Raw genomic sequence first — 18,151 nt, 5'->3', positions numbered from 1 at the left:
ATAGGTTTATGTCTATATCTTATTGTTTGTTTCAACTGTATTTATCCATCCCTGGAGTTTTTTGTTCTGAGAGGTAATTTGGAAACTTTTAGAAGCCTGAATAAAGAAAACAAACAGCAGGTAATTAATCATGTTAATAGTGCTTCCAAAGGTCACATTATTATTTTCAGCAATTATACCAATCTTTTCCACTCCTCTAATTTTATTCCGGGGTGTGGGGGGGGGGGGTGGGGGGGTGGGGGGGTGGGGGCGTGCGCGTGCATGTGCGAAGATTCCCTAATTTTATGGTCATAACTACTGGAAAGAAAAAAATTAACAAGAATGCCATCTAGTAGCTAATGCCTTGAATAGTAACCTTGCAGATCTAAGAAGCCTTGCTTTCAAATAATGTCCGAAGATCATCACGTTCAGAAGTATCTATCAAAACCTGACTGCCAAAAAATGAAACTGCACTAGTGTATAACTTTCTTTGGACCATGTAGCCCTACTGAAATGCAAGTTCAGAGAAACTTGTTAGAAAGTAAAGGTGTTTTCATTTTCCTCTATAGTGACAGGGAATTCAAACAAAACCATGCCAGGACATCTATTAATTAGCTTATCTGGATGCAATGGCTTACTCTTGGCTTTACTTCCTCTGTTGCAACTCTAAGCATGCAAACTTGTGGGGTCTTGGAGGAAACCAGAAGACAAGAAGCTTGGCTGTACCATCCCAGCAACAGCCCTGAGCTGAGGATGGCAGTCCTGAAGTCATGTGTCTACTTGCAGATCTGTATTTTGCACATAATACTATTGGAGAATGAATAAACTCAGCAAACCACCACCCCATTGTATTTGACCATCAGGAGGCTTTATTATTGTCATTATTAAATAAAGCAGCCAATAGCTGATACGCTTAATGCCAAGTAGTACTGCCTCTGGGTGAACTGTTCTCAAACACATGCCAAAATCAGGTCCCAACAGGGATTTCATCTAATGTCTGGACTCAAAGGGAAACAGAAGCCCAAAAAACACTGCTCAAAAGGAATGACTCAAGCCATGTGCAGACAGAAGTTCAGGCCTCTGGAGAATCATCAGGTCAAAGCAGGGGTGTTTTTTGGAACACAGCTTTAGCTGAGGTGTCAGAGAAGGACAGAAGCTCCTAATACATACAAGTACCATGGACAACTCAAGCCTCTGTCTTTAACCATTTAAATACTTCTGCAAATAGGAATACCAGAAGCCTCTGCTGGTGAAGCTTAAGCCCTTCAGCCTTGTTTCAAAGGTGAATTCAGACATTAATTTATCTGCGTTAAATTTTGACTAAATCATCCATCAAAGGGCCATTCCATATTAACCCTTCCATTCCGTATATATTCAATACATGTGTTTTACAGGAAAAATGGAAGAGGCGAGTCATTCTGCTATTAAAAATATTTCTATTTTAATGTTGTTTCTATCATGCATACTGAACTAGTTAAACAGGCCTAGGACACCTTCTTTGGAGTTAAATTAATTTCATTCTGGCAGACAAGAAATACAGTGAGGTTTTTATCATCTAACATGCACTCTGTTTTTCAATGCCAGATTTTATCTTTCAAAATAATAATTAATAGTAGTTTTAACATTTTCTCTTATAAAGCCTTATCATTTAATAGATAAATTTTCCATAAACTTTAGTGAATGCATTGTGTTAGGCTATTACGTTCTTTATTATTTGGCTACTGTTATTAAACAATAAAAGCATTCACTTCCTTACAATCAAAATTTTAAAAGGAGCTTTAAATATAAAAGAAGAGGGAAGAGGCAAAGAAGATAAATTATGCAACTGAACAGGGTGGTTGTTTTTCTCTTTCTATCTTAAGTGCAAATTCTCCTTCACTGTGTTTCCCAGACACCATCTGTTTCCAAAAAAAACACATCACCAAACATTACAGAGGAGATACGAACTTCTAATACGAGTTAAGCCTTCCAATTTAGAGAACAGTCTGAGCTTTCTCACATAGGAAAAACATAATAGTACAGAGCTGTTAATAAACTATCAAGAGAGGCAATGGGTGTCTCCTCAGATGATGCAGTACACTGTTTTAGGGATTTTCATCAGAATCATTGATGGCTCATTACTTTACAGCCTGCCTGCATGCCTGCTTTAGGAAGTCTAAACTACATTTGCATTTAATAGCAGGTTCATTTCAGGATAGGGCAGGGGTTTTTTTGTAATTTTTATTTTTTAAGCCTCCTATTAAAGCCTGACTATGGGTGACAACTGCTGAGGGCTCACTCCCTTTGCAATTAGGTATCAATGAAAGTTTGGAAAAATAGAAACTGCCAGAATTATTTGTATCAGAGACCCACCTATGCCAGTACCCTTTCTGCAGGATTTCAGGAGGAGGTACAAGAAACCAAGACATATTCGGGTATATGACAACAAGCCACAAGAAGAAAGCTCCCTTCATCTCCAGAGAGTCTTGTATCAGTTGCAAAATGCTATTTACTGTAACTTCTAGAAGTTCTTATTGGAAGAGCAAGGTATCTCATTTTTAACCTGGTTACACTATTGAGTTTAGCATTAACACTGTACTTAACTTAGCAAATGAGTTTATCTTTTTGCTTTTCCCTCTCTCCATAGTATGTGGGGGAAGAAAAAAAAATCATTTAGTTTGGTCTAATAAGTAACAGTGCCAAAATAAGGTATCAGAAAGGCATCTAAATTATTTTGGTTATACGCATCTGTTTTTTAAAAAGATCTATGATATAAGAATATGGCTTGGACAGGAGCCATTAAGGTCACTGTATACAGATTCCTGCTTATAGATTCCTGCTATCATACCCACCATGTCAAAAAATACAAACAATATTCTCCATAGTAAACATATTATGAAACATCCTTCTCTATGTGAAGTTGTTTATATTCTCTATTCTGATCACATCTCTTGACAGATTACATCTTTTTTAAACAAGAAATCCGTAGTAATTCTGAGATATGTCTTTTCTGCCTTTCCCCAGTCCTCCCTGTCTTCCTTCATACAAAACAATTCTCTCCTTTCTGTGGCCCCAATAATTTATTTCACACATGAAACATTCTTTATTTCCAGGTACCTTTCCAGATAATTTTATAGCTATCAGTAGACTAAAAAGTGCTTCTGTTGTTCTCTTAGCAGTTCTATTAGATTAAATCAATTAGCACACTCAAATGTACACACATTACATTTTGAGCTCTTTCTGTTCATAACACATGACTCTAAGATTTTTCTTTCTTGTTGCCCATACAGATTCTACAAATTTGGATATCTTTGTTGTCCTTAGCTTAGTTTATCAATCTTTTTTTTTTATATTATTTTACTACTACATTAATTCAGCACAGGTTCTATATGCCTGACCTTCTGCCTCAACATACTTAATTACATTATAGGCAACCATCTCTGCTCCTGTGCAATATTCTGAGCAGCTTCACTGAGTTTTAAATGCACAAAATGGTCGTTGCCACACACTTCATTTCTGGCTTCAGCAATTGAGATCTTGTGCTTTGTTACTAAAAATAGAGCTGCTTCCAACTACCTGAGCTGGAAAGCTAATTACAGAGCCGGTAAACAGTGCTCCTCCCTATCGAGTAAATGGCAGAATGAGGAGTCTGCTAATGCACTGGGATGCACATGGTCCTGTGGGTCTTCAAAATCTATCAAGTGTCATTTATTTAGCCATTTGTTGCTGTTTGCTTCATGGAGAAATTACCATTTAAGTAAATAACTGTTTGTTGGATCAACAAATCAGGGAGAGAAAGAACAAATCAGCCCATTTTAGGAAAATGTATTCTAGCCTAATTCTCAGCTTGTGCAAATCAGAATAATGTCACTGAAGTAAACAGCGTATGGTTGATTTAGACTAGGCAATTCTAGTTCTCTTATTTCCTGCAGTAGAGGGCTTATTAGAGGATCGACTGTTTGCTGCAGTTTTAAGACGTTTTTTGGAAGTTATTTCTGTCCCTTACAGGCAAGAACAAACAACTGCCACTCTAAGAAAGCACCTTCTTCCCTTAACTGTGCTGTCAGCCAGATCTGCAGCACAGCACCACACTGCCTGGGAGACGCTCCCTGCTGAAAGATCTTAAGGGGGGGAGCGTCCGTGGAGTTTAGAGTCTCCTCTGTATCTGTCAATGAAACACAGGTTGCCTGGCCCCATGGGACTCATTCTTACCATGCAGGCCAACGCAAGCTTTGTTGGCAACAAGGTTTCAGCCATCACTCAGTCAATAAAACTCAACTGAGGCAACAACATACAGATAAGACATAAGCAACTGTTAGAATCACTGTAATATACCTGCAGCTCCAAAGCAAAACTATAAAATACCCATTACATTCGTTCATCCACAACACCTTCTGGGGCCAAGAGGGAATATAGCCTTCTGGAATTATTTTTTTTTTGTTTGAATGCAGAACATGGGAATAAAAGATTTAAGTAGAAAACTACCAGAAAGACCAATTTAAAAAAGTATTTCTATTTCTCCTTCCTAACTCCTCAAAAAAATAGCGAGACAAGTAAATAAAACCTCCAAGACTGTACTCAACACGTTAGAGAAGTTTAGCGGAGGAAAAGAGTTTGCTAGTGAGCGTAAACTATTTGCTCATTATCATGTGTCTATCATGTAACAGGTATACAGTATATACAGTGCATGCAGGGACAGAACTGCTATCTGAGGTTAAATACATTATTTACACAGCTCATTTGGGAGAGGAGAGGATGAGCTCCCTCTTCTGTCTCCCATCTTCATGAAAAGGAAAGTCAGGCTGTCCTCAGCCAAGTAAACCACCTCCTGTCGTGAAGGAAAAGTGGCTTGCCAGTTTTTAGCAAAAATGATTGAAAAAAGGTAAGATGGAAAACTGGACAGAAGTGGAAATCTGTAGTATAAGGAAGAAGAAAATGCAAGAAGGAGCCAAAAAAAGAGGTAAAGAAAGGTACGAGGAAGTCACAGCTACAGAAAATCCATAGTATTTCCAGATCTGCATATTCCAAAGAATAGAAACAGAACCTTCTGACAGTTACAGTGATGGGGAAAAAAGAAACAGAGTATCAGCCGTTTCATCTCAAGCTGAAGAAATACAGTATTTCTGCACACCACCAGGCGGTCCCACACTATCACACTTAAATCAACTCAAGAAGCCATGCAGCCGGACTTGCGTAGCTGTCATTTTAGCACAGTGTTACACCAGAACTGACCCATCTTGTTTCCGTGGTATCCTATGTAGCATACTGGAGCGCCTCTGGAAAAAGGCAAAGGCATTTTTTCACATTTGAAATCTGTCTATGTGCATAAGTGTATGGGGCAGGGGGTTGGACAGTGATGGAGGAAGAGGTGTGTTTGATGGAATTCAGGGCATAAGCAGCACTGAATTGAATCCTGGCTTTCAGTCACTGATCAGTCTTCCTGTGTTTTCAGACCTTTCTCTCTGACCTAAATGACCACAGGCAGCAGACAATACATTCATCAGTTAGATAAAATGTGCTTATTATAGTAGGACAAATGCCTTTCAATGATAGTATATTCCAGAAGATAATCCACAAAAAAGAGGATATGCCGACATCAGCAATATTTTCCCTGCAACTTGGTATTTCTCCCAACATTGTTCTCACTTTAAGGCAGAGAAATTATAACCTCTAACCCTGGGAGCTATTTCTAATTTCTTCATTCAGATTTCAAAGCCTCAACATTGATGTCCACTTTCCTCATGTCCTGCGCAGGCCAACTTACACATTTAAATTACTCACAAGTGGGTTTAGGTGGTCTGGTTCTCTTGAGCTGAACTTGCCAAATTGATAGGGCAAGTGAGATGTGCCTCCACCTCACCTTTCTGTTAAACTAGTATAAAGTTTCCAATCCCCTTGCCAAAAAATTACATGAAAGAAAGGAAGGAGGGTAAAACTGTGCAAAACTGTTGAAATTAAGTTGCTCAATTCTTTTAAACATAAATTTGCCCTACTAGATCTCTCTTGGGCAATCACAGAAAAGGCACTTTCACACTCCTTAACAAAGTGACTTTGTGAACCTTATGTTATTCACACCAAAAAATCACATATTTCACCACTTAGGTATGACTCAAACTTCAACCTTCCTAGTGAGTACATCAGCATGTGCAAGTACTCCAGAGCCAGAATGAGATTAATGGGATAAATTTAGGGATATAAATAGGAATAAATAGGGAAATAGGAAGGAAGGGGAATAACCAAACATTAACACATTCCTTCATCCAATACTTGACTAAATCAGGGACAGTGATTAAATAAGCACACGTTAACATATGATACTGAAGCATATGAAAAAGAACTTTACCTCATGGTAGACTGAAAGTACCGTAGTTTTCTGGATCATAGTAGCACCAATTTCAAGAGTGCATAACCATAATTAACTATCTGCTCTATGCCTCAAAAACCTAGCAACCAGCTACACCAGCCTCCTTTAATCTGCAGAAAATTCATCAGTACTTTCTGACTACTGACCAAGTTTCATATGACACATTTAATTTTAAAAGCCCTCAGATGACAATTCAAGAGCTAAAAATCAGCTACAGACTGGTCTCCCCAGCACAGGGAGCCTGCAGGTAGGAAGTAGAGAGTAATTACAGATTCCACTGCCTTACCTCAGCTATGTGTGGCATTGGGTTAAATCCACAGAGATTGCACACAACATTCTTGCACTCTGTACAGGTATTGAAGTTGGGGGGATCCTTAGAACCAATATTTAGTCCAGTTTTACAAAGGGGACAAGACACTTTAGGCTGGCTGGCTTTTTCTGGTTCCGACAGCACAGCAGGTTTCTTTGCTTCAGCAGGCTGAGGCTTGCTATCTTTAGCCAAACCAGGTTTCTTTTCTAAATCAGATCCTTTAGTTGTGAAAACACCATCCTCTTTTGACGGTTCTGATTTTTCGGTCATAAGAGTCTTGGCTTCTTTCTTTCCAGGAGCAGCTTTTGGAACAGGCTGAGCCTGAGCAGCCTCTTTAGGGGCTGCCTGGGTGGCCAGAGGCTGTGATGGAGGCAGTGGCTGCTTCGCTGCAGGACCAGATGGCGGGGGGGCTGATGTTTGAGAGCCTGGCTGACCTGCTGTGGAAATTAAATTTGAGGCCTGGCTGAAGATAGAAGCTCCAAATCCAAAGAGTTTCCCAGTGACTGTTTCTTGCGGTGTTGTAGGCTGAGGCTTAGGGGCATCAGTGATGCCTCCCAGATTAAGGCTGAAGCGCCTCGATTGCTCAGGGGTTTTCTGAGGTGGCTGGGGCTGAGGGGCCAGCTGTGCTGACACTGCCCTGGGACCTGCCCCTGCTGGTGGGCCCTTGGGAGCTGGCTTGGGATCAGGCTTTGGAGCCGGTTTTGTTTGTAACTTCTTAGGATCATCTTTTGTTTGTGTTGGCTCGGCAGGCTTTTGAGTTTTAGCATCTGGTCTAGCACCAGGCTGAGACCCAAGCTTGGGATCTGACTTCTGCTGAGACACTTGTGGAAGCGGTTTGGAATCTGGTTTATCCCCAGCTGGATGTGTGTCCTGTGACGGCTTGGCAAGCTCTGGCTTTGGGGAATCTGTCGCTTTCTGTTGAGTCGGTGGAGGTCTGGGACCTGCCAAATCCTGTTCCGGCCCTGGCACCGCAGAGGTAGGCACTGTGTCTGCCGTAGGCTTCTGTACACTGGGTTGTTGTTGCTTCTCTTCAGCCTGCACTGGCTTGGCCTGATCAGACTTTGGAGCAAAATCTGTTTGCTGGGAGATCTCAGCAGGCTCAGCGCTAGGTTGTTTCAATTTTACAGAGGGAGACCCAGGCAAGGATGGTTGCTTTTTCTGTGGCTGGTTTTTTTTCAATTCTGCTAGCTGCGAAGGATCAGGTTTTGGAGAAGCATCTTTCTTTTGAGGCTGGGAAGATGGTTTAGCTGTTGAAGGTGGGATGGGTGTCTTCTGCTTGGGTGGAGGCAGCTGTGGCCCAGAACCGGGACCTGGTGCTAAGTCCCCACCTAATGCTCTTTGCATCTGGCAGTTTAAACACAGCCATTCATTAATCTGCAGGGGGGAAAGAAAATAATTTTACAGGATTATAATTAAGATAAGACAAGGTTAATAAAATTAGCATAATAGGCTATTCTAGTGTATGGCTTGTTGCAGTATTACAGACTTCTGTGTAAAATGGGAGGAATATTACCACTAATATTGTTTTGCGGCTAACATGCCCAATTGTTATTTTCATTCTTATCTACACTCCTGAGCCCATGCTTCTAACAACTTCACATTCAGTTTACACACAGCTGAATATTGGAGGATAAAAACCCAGCAGAATGAAAAAATGCACAGAAATTTCACAGGACCCAGCAGTGATTCATTTACAGCAATGATTTGCCAGAATAGAGAAAAAGGACAAATACTGCTAAAATAGTTTGACACATCAGCACTGCTGACAGAAAACAATAATCAGAATTAAAACACAGTAAATGCATAATTACCTTTAAGCATACATCTATCAAGCTCTTCGTATAGCTTATGTTTTTAGTAATGGTTCATATTACAGAGCACAAGTACTGGCAGTATACATGTATCCAATGAATTCGGCACGGAGGTGTGTTAAGGGGCATCGTATATTACACAGACTTACACTTGACTACAAATTTTAGAGGGCAAGTCTTCACTTGGAATCAGTGAGGAGCTTTGCCTAAGCCCTGATGATGGTATTTAAAGAGCCATACTTAGGTTTTCCAAAATGCCTTTGTTATGAAAAGAAGTAACTACTGTATGCCTGTATACTACTTAGGAGAAGGAATAAGGCAAAAAATGTATTTACTCATGTTTCTCATCAATTTTAGTACATCGCAACTTCAAAATATTTTCTCTCCTTCCCAAGAAGTATTACATTAGAGGGAAACAATATTTTCTAGGAAGAGAGAAAAACTCAACAACCCTAAGTGGTCATCCCTACCTTTCCTTTTGTAAAGCCTCACAGTCTGAGGAAGGATCAAATAGGCTAAAGCAACACAAGGTCAAGAAGAATCACATGCCATTTTCCACATTTTCCATTACTAGCAGAAACATTATAGGCAGCAAAACCACCATTCAGAGTCCCATGTGCCTACAGCAGACACTTAAACTCTGCAGAGCTTGGTAGCTCTACTTCCATTGGTCTGTGTGTGAAAGGCAGAGCGCCAGCACTGCACGCACCACTGCGAGAGGGAAACGGTGACCAGGAGGGGACAGGTTCTAAGACTCAGATCTTTTTCCCCTAAGGGTGAAGATTTCTGGATCCTGTTTCTCACTCAGGCCTGAAATCTCTATACCATACGTCACGGGATGAATCTGGAGGTACCACCTGCAAAGAAAGATTTTGTCTGCATAATATCAGAGCTCCCTGGAAGGGAAGAACTCTGATGTCATGGACTGAGGCGATGAATTCACTGTTCTGGTATGCTTTGGCAGACTCATATTTTAACAGCAGCAAAAATTCAAAAAGAGCAGTTGGATGCAGCTCTCAAACACAGTTATTCCAATTATTCTGATAAGCATGGTATATACGCACTCTGGAATATGAACTATTACAAACAGCTTTACAAAGAGATGCCCAAATTCAGCCCCAGATGTAAGGTCACAGTAATCGTTACCATTCATAATAATGTTGCTTTCATCTTCCACTTTTAGCGCTTTTTTTTTTTAGATTATTTAAACAATTCTCCAATCTACTTGCAACCCCTACAGCAAATGGCTGTTAGAAAGCGAAACCAACTGAAACAAAACTGGAACACATGTTTAAGATCTGCTTTGAATTATTAAAGGAATTAAATTCACAGCTGCACAGAGGACCTGAGCAGAGATTACATTTAGCTTAACTCCCATTTTGTTTGATTGGTGATCAGTTTCCCTTCCAAGTCCCTATCCAAGGGACAATTTCTTGCAATAAGTAAATCTTAATTCTGACACCTGCTATTAGATATTAGTGATCTTTGATGCCACGGATCCCAAGCTGTCTATTTTTAGACTGGTAGATAGGGTGGCTGACTGGTTCTTACTGCTAGAAGAAATCTGAAAGTGATTTCCTGTGTCCTGAAACCCATGCTGTCAAGTGCCATGATTAGGACTGTAAATCTGACAGATTTCATGCAGCATTTTTTGTTCAGATTTCAGCTACTGAAACCAGAAAGTGCTACCTTGCTAACTCACTGATGTAGAAACTATAGGCCCTCATAACAATAAAATATATTTTATGTATTCATCAATCATAACATCTTAAAGCTTCATAAAGGCTCTACAAGTTGGGAGCCCCATATTAATTTATTCACAGTGTTTTAGTAACAACATCCATGGAGAATTATATTGAAGAAAATTATTGTACCATGTTCCACAGCTTGCCTTTCCTTTATGCATTCATAATCTTAACAGTTGATTTCAATAACAAATATGAGAGACACTTCAGTTCTCCTTATAACAAACAAAGCCTACACAACCGAAGGCAATTCAGAGCCTATTCCTTTCTGCAAAAAATGTTCAGATTTGTTCTAACTACACAAAACCAACAAAAGCAATAGGAAAACTGTCAGGGAGCAAGTGCATCGACTGGCGTGCTCAATTTCTATTCCTGCAGATGATGTAGGGGAGGAAGAGAATCCAGCTTGACTCCAAGATTCCAGATGTACGTGAGAAAGAAATTTGACTTGCAGATTGAACATATTTCATACAAAAATTACTGGCACACAATATGAATGCAGCTCTCAGAAGCCATTTTTAACAGCCCTTTTGCAGAACAGAGCCACATACTAAGGCAACGGGTCTCATTCTCATTTAGACCAGTAATTTGGTGCTATAAAAAGGAACTCTAAGATATGCATAAAATATTAACATCCTTTTACATCACCAAAGAAATGCAAAGATTTATAGAGCCTTTACATTGCCACAGATATGTAAATGGACCTTGCTGACATTGCTCAGTGATGCCCCAAAGCTTTATTGATAAAATCAGTTTCTAGTCTGAAAACATATCAGCTTATTTGGTTCCTGACAATTTCAGAGAGAAGTGAGGACTCCAGATTTGGCTCTTAGCAGACATTTCTGCCAAGATGATCAGAGAAACATGAAAAATGAAGCACTTGACCCCATGATGTTATGCAGCTTCACGTAGGGTGGTATAATATTGTAAGAGACAAGGAACTAGATCAGAAAATCCTCTAATGCACAAAAAAGAACAACTACTATCACAAAAGAAACTGCATTAGTATGTCAACATACAACTGAAAAAGTTTTCTAAACAAGCCTGGGCAATACTAGAGACAAAGTTTTACTTCTACGCCATCCTTCCATGAATAAGTTCTCAGCTATTCAAAGTAATTACACTGAAACAAACATTTCACTATCATACATAGTATGCAACTGATCCTCATTTGATGCAAATAGATCATCACTACAAAATATTTACCTTCCTTTCAGATATCAGATGTAAAAGGCAACTAGGGAGTTTATCAGGGAACACTGACTCAAGACGCACAGAAAAATGACGGTAGGTTCTAGTCAGCAGCATGGTCCCTTGGTACCCACTCCACAAACCACATCACCAGTTACAAGCACTGTAACTTGGTGCTAAACCAATGTTTGAGCAAACTTTTTAAATAGCCATTCTAAATTACTATTTTAAAAGGTTACTTAGCTATTTTAAAACTACTGAAAACATTACTGGACTAATTGTGTTATGCAGTTATCACAACCTTAAAACATTCCACTACTCTGCTTAAATTACTATTACACATACCTATAGTTTGCATATGAACTATGACAGTTTGGGGAACTATTCTTTCATAGCTTATATAACTGGAATCATAAAGCAAAATAGCAAACATAATCTTTTGACTTTTTTTTCCCTTGAACACCATTTAGGTGTAACAAAAAGTTAATTTTTACAGCCAAGCCTGCTTTAAAGCTTGCACAGCACAGGGAAAGAGACTTTTAAACACAGCTCAGTGCACTTCATGCTGCATCACTGCAACAAATGCTAATTGCTTTCATTAACTGCATCTAGATTTAATATACTAGAAATACGTGAATGATTACCAAAAAAACATAACTGCAAATCAAGAGAGCAGCAAAGAAAAGGTTAACACAGTTCATCTGTGCTGCACAGAGTGCATCCCAATGAATATCACCGGGATTTGAAAACAGATTATGCTGTCTGGTCAGAGCAGGGCAGGGCCATGCTTCCTGCCCAGTGATTACCCAGCAAACAGCATCTCCACATCACATGGCCTAACATAGTAGTAAATTACAGTTGCTGGGCAACAGCAATACTGGCGCAGATGGCTCACTGCAGTTGACATCTTTAGCTATGCAGATTAATTTATTATTTACTTGGGTTAAAAACTGGACAGGACAGTTTTCTGGGTTAATGAGAAAACACTCCAACATATTGTAGACTATTGCCCAATTAAAATATTGAGAAACAATTCGCCATTCATAGGTCTTTGCATCTTTCCATGTTCTGCCCCTTTTGTAAAAGAAAAAAAATTGCATAGGGCATTAATACTATTAATACATCTAATCCTAAATGTAAAGCAGAAATGTAGGCACATAGTCTTCCTCAGAGAAAGAAAAACTGTGGGAGTGTGTTTAAGAACATTCCACAGAGAGAAACAATGTTCTATACTTCCATAACCCTTGTGTTTGAGGATCTTCACAATTTTCCCAAATGCCTGTGTGGCAGTTCTAGCCAGGGGCAGAACTAAAGGAACTATATTAACTTCATTTCATCACAAAAATTGTGAATACTCTCCATTTCCATACAAATTGCAGTGTTAGTAACACTAGGACACCCCACGTACTCTTTGTACCAAACCAAGTATTTCACACTCAAATATTTCAGCCTTTGATCATTTTTAAAAGACGACTAAACAAGGCTTGTTTAAATATGCTTTCTGATCAATTTGAACCCAGACCAAACCCCACCCTCTTTTACAGAACACTTCTAGCTTTAGTTCGGCACAGTTAAGAGTTGATACTTAAATGACTACTTTGAAAAAGTTAAAAAAAGCTTTGGGTTTTGTTGTTTGGTTTTTTTTGCTTAACTCATTTCTTTGCAACTTATGGTCAGAATCAGGTCCTTAATTTTTTTCTACTTTGTTTTGCATTACTTACATAACACCTGATATCCCAATTCTGAGCTTACATAGCAAGTACAGTTTCAAAGTTATTTTTCCTAGTATAAAAAAGCTTAGTCTTTGTGGCATGTCACTATCCACAGGGACAGCAGTTTTATTTTTGTTTATGTCATTTCCAGTCCATGTTGCATTCTGGTTCTTACACATTACCAATAACACAGCAGGGTCTAGACTGTAAACCACAGGGAATATTGCAATTAAATCAATACCTTCCTTTACTGTCCTGTAATCAAAAAAGATTTAATAGAGTTATTTCTATTAATAATATTGTAAGTATAAGCAAAACTTGACTATAATTTTTGTGGTGAATCCAGGTATCTTCCTTATATTAACGGTATTTTAAATAATTATATATTCCTTTCCCGTTACAAACTAATAATAATGATAACTGAAGACAACTAATGCATTTCTGACTGCTTTAGTTACTGAAAATACGTCATGCCCAAGTATTTGCTACTGTTTAGCATACCTAGAGATGCAGGAAATTAATAAAAACAAATACAAATAGCAGAAATCATTATGAATATTTGAAACAAATCTTGGTCCTCCTAGATCAACAAAGATTGTGATATGATTGTACACAAAAATGGAAGCAGAAAGAAAGAGCAAAAAATCAAGGCTGTAGTACGTAGAGCAACTGATAAGGAAAATTTCTAGCCCACAAAAATAACAAATTCCAACAACAACAAAAAAACAAGAAAATATTTTTAGATTGGGTTAAAAACAATTTTTCCTGTTGAATTGAAAAATAAAGGTATAAATCCGCTAAAATTTTCTACTTGATCTGAAATTATATGCTCCATTTTGGGAGGCTTGACCTTTTTTCTCTTTTTTTTTTTTTTTCTCCTCTTCTTTCCATTAGGATTAAGTCAACTTTGATACAGCCATCTTGTTTCAAAAACCAGAACCAGTACAACAGTTTTCAGAACTCACTTTGCCTCCATCCAGAATAGCTTTTGGCAAGTGAACAAATCCTACAGCAATATACACTGCTTCACATTATTTGAATGTGCAATTTTCAGCAAGTATCTAAGTAAAATAATACCTGACTCCAAGATTAATTTTAAATGGTCTCTCAAAAGCATACTGAAACAGTGGATAAAATATGGACTAACGCAGATAAAATGCATGAAAAATAATCTCTTCTAAATACTACCTAGAAGACAGGCATTCTCATATGTGCACATACTCATCAAGGGTGGGCTAATGAAGTACAGCTCACGAACAGCCAAGTTTCCAATATTAACAGCTTTAACACTGCACTTGATCATCAACTTTACAGATGCCCATCATAAAGAATGTCACAATGTATTATTACACCTTAAACCTTTGCTCAGCCTGTGTTGTCTGTACCTTCCAATAACTAGTACACAGGGGATGAAAATTTACTCCAGCTATTGAGCATCTGGACTATCATTTAGATTTAACTATACTAGTCCATGCTTTTTGCCTAGCTTTACCAAAACTACACATAAGTGTTTAACAGAAGAGATAGTCCCTCAGATGTCTTCATTCGTTTTCAGAAAGCCTACTCATCTTTCAAATGTTCTAGAAGGCTGAATGGGCTGGGGGGAGGGGGGGAGGGCTGGTTTCTGTTGCTAATGCCTCATGGGAGCAGTTTTGGCAAAATAATATTTTTTTTTAAATGAGTAAAATAAATCACTTGAGTAATAAAATAAATACACACCTGCTACAAGGTTCTGAGGTATGTGTTTGTGAAAGGAAAAGGGAATAGAGTACCAGTCATCAAACCTGTTTATATAATTTTTCCCTCACTTTATGCAACTGTTGCTAGGCAGTCATGTGCCATGGTGATGTGTGGAGTGTGAATACCTAGACAGATTAGAGAGACATATGTTACCGAGCACATTACGTATGGTGTGTTTTCTCCCTAGCCTGCTGTACAAAACCAAGATACCAACCATCCCTTTTCCCCAGCGGGACCACAATGTCACATGGTTCAGAGAAATAGTTCAAGGGGTCGGACCTTGTGGCAACACAGGTATCACTGCCTGCTCCTAGTTACACAGTTCTCTCCAGTGAGTTAAATCACGGAGCGGATGTACTACTGCATTTTAAATAGAGGTTTAAATGAAAAGAATGAATAAAAAATTTTAAAGTCAGCTCTTTTTATAATGGTTTTACAACACATGCAATCTACTTCCTGAGGCAGTTTGTAAAGCCTGCTATATTCTTTCCAGAATCGGCTAGAAATACAGAATATAGAAATTTAGAAAGATCTGTATTGGAAAAGAAATTCACTCTTTTAGTTACGAAGACTGAACTATCCTGTAAGAAACTTGTAAGAAGAGTATCTTAAGAACATAGTTCAAGCAGCTGTACAGGGGAAAATGTTAAAGAACGTAAGTAATATAAATACTTTTCTAAATAAATGCCTTTTGCTCTCCTCACATCCAATTTGAAATTATTGCTTTCCAAACGGTAATGTGTTTTAACATGAGCAATAAAAACAGTGGCTATAAATGGCATGGGAAAGGCACAACACAGAATTACAGAACAATGAACCTTAGCAAAAAGAACATCAGAAAAGGTCAAAGTATAGCAATAACAGGTGAAGATCTAGTCAGTAAGTACATGGGTAAGAGAAAGTCTTTTGGTCTTTAATAAGACTTTAGGAGAGCTTCAAATAAGAGAAGCCAAAAGAAAAAACTTGCACCATAATCAAGAAAACTGGCAGCTAAGACACAAAACATTGTTTTCATGCTAGACAGGAAGAAGCGTATGAACTATTGTAAAGGAGGAATCAGGAACTTTTGCTAATAATCTAAAGATTGAAAGGAAAGGGAAATTTCAGGGTAACTCAAGTGGGAACCTTTGCAGCTGAAATAAGTTAAATTTTTGTATGTGCCAGAGCAGGTTCTATTACTTTGCTCCAACTGTTCTGTAATAAAAGTCAGATGTGATTTTCATCGTACTTCACTGCAGACTGGAGCAGGACACCCACAATGAAGTTTCAGCAAGACAGCTGGTGGTGCAAAGCTGAGCAAATGAGAAAAGTCTGAGTGGGCGTCAGGAGCTTGGAACTAATAGCAGAATAAATTAGATGTCCAATACCTTCATTTACTGAAATGATTTCAGCATGAAATAAATGCATATCCTGTGTTTATTTCAATGTATAATATGAAATTCAAATCTGCTTTTACATATGTATGTAATCAGTCTTAAATGCAGCTGTATTTATTGTCTTAAAGTTCTGAATTTCACACTTCTAGAGTACCCACTCCAAAAACTAGTCTTTATTCACAGAATTTCGAAATACTTTGAGATCTTCTTACATAAACTCTCTCAAAATCCATTTCATTTGAACATACCAAAGTTATTGACCGTTCCCATGGGAAATCTGAAGTTTTAAAAGGAAGACTAGGAGCTGCAAGAGACTCCAGGAGCACACTACAGAAATCTACAAATCAGCATTCACAAATAAATGTAAGAAATTCTGGTCTAAAAACATTCTGTCAGAACTTGAACATAAAGGTTTCTTACAAAAGTTCCTCTTTAACACTGATCTATCATGTTTCTTGTCCGTTACACAGAAACATCTTTTTTTACCCTGTCCAGAATGACATGCTTTATGATCTTTCCTCATATAGGCCCTGATAATATAAACTTTGAGCACCTGGTTAGCTGCAGGTGTTCTGAAATTTCTGCACATGGCTGTTCAAGTCACTTTTTTCCAGTCCAAGCATTAGTGCCAACTATCTCAATTCTGAATTTCCCTAAACTCAGTCAAGTGAGTACACTTCTAAATGATACAGTGGTTACTCCAATTAGTCTTCCAGGTTTAAATTTACAATTTTAACAACCAAAAATCAATAAATAATATATTCCTGGATGCAAAAAACCTGCTGTTTGTTACCAGGTACCAACTAATAAACATGTGCCTTGGAAAGAAACTTAACTGCTAGGAATGTTCTTAAATCATTGTGGTACTGACAAACAGGTTGCCCGGAGAGGCTGTGAAGTCTCCACCCTTGGAGACATTCAAAACTGCCTATGAGCAACCTGCTTTAGGTGACCTCGCTTTGAGCAGAGGGTTGGACTACATGATCTCCAGAGCAGCCTTCTAGCCTCAGCAATTCTTTGACTCAATTTAAAATGTAGGGATGTTATTTGTCAGGTTCAAAATATAGTAGTACTCTGTACTTCCTCCTATCAGCATCTCTGATCAGCTAAACTAATACCAAAACAAGACAAAACCAAGCATCCCAAACACTCCTTCTGGCTATTTATCACTAGTCAGTCTTTGGTGTCAGGTCTGCTATGCTTGACTTCCTATAAATTTATAAAAGTGTTGGTACTGAAAACGATTCCAAACTAATGTACAAATGTAAAACTAGCATATCGGGATGTATAAGAAGCTGTTCAAGCAATAAGAATGGATCAGACATTCATATGAAGCCTTGCTCCCACACAGAGCAAGTAAAGGGTATGTATAAGCACATAAATCAAGCTACTGCAAACATCAGGTTAAGTAAGTTGATTTGAAGTTCTAATATAACATTCTATACCATTTCTATGCTATACAAATACAGCAAGAATGGTGATCAAGGTTAGAAATAGTCCACAGAAATCTCTTCCTTAGCGCCCCCACAAGAATGAAATAACCTGAGTATCACCAAGCCAGAATTCATGACTCAGGCCTTCAGCTATTGAACACTGACACAGCTACAAAGCAAATCCACCCCACATCCTTTTCCAGAAAACACACCGGGGCTAAAAAGAGTAATTTCCATCTTTTTTTGCTTAGTTAGCTCTTACAGCAGCAAATTTTATTTATTTATAAACATATTAGCACGTGACTATTGTGGTCAGATTATAAACATAGCTAGCAAGTGCTTAAAATCAAGTAAAACAGCAAGTCAGTCACATTAGGGATCCTCCTCTTCTTATATGAAGAAATGGGAACACCATTCTGAGCACTGTAGAGAGCCATTACCCTTTTTTTTCCACAATTTCACCCCTTTTACTCATTAGTAATAATATAAATAAATTTGTATATGTATAATA

General features: G+C 38.4%; 1 protein-coding gene across 4 annotated transcripts in view; it reads right to left on the bottom strand.

Moving 5' to 3' along the window:
• The window catches only part of PCLO (piccolo presynaptic cytomatrix protein), a 402,552-nt gene that overhangs the window by 356,960 nt on the left and 27,441 nt on the right, over nt 1–18,151 (bottom strand). For all 4 annotated transcript variants that reach the window (XM_027790555.2, XM_055809070.1, XM_027790559.2 and 1 more), the window contains exon 3: nt 6,609–8,006. In XM_027790555.2, coding sequence (XP_027646356.2) covers nt 6,609–8,006 — 1,398 coding nt within the window. The remainder of the gene's footprint in view (nt 1–6,608; nt 8,007–18,151) is intronic.

This window comes from Falco peregrinus, chromosome 6 (genome assembly GCF_023634155.1).
Source record: "Falco peregrinus isolate bFalPer1 chromosome 6, bFalPer1.pri, whole genome shotgun sequence".
NCBI lineage: Eukaryota > Metazoa > Chordata > Aves > Falconiformes > Falconidae > Falco > Falco peregrinus.
Note: the sequence above shows the minus strand (reverse complement) of the source record. Positions and strands in the feature narration are given on the sequence as shown.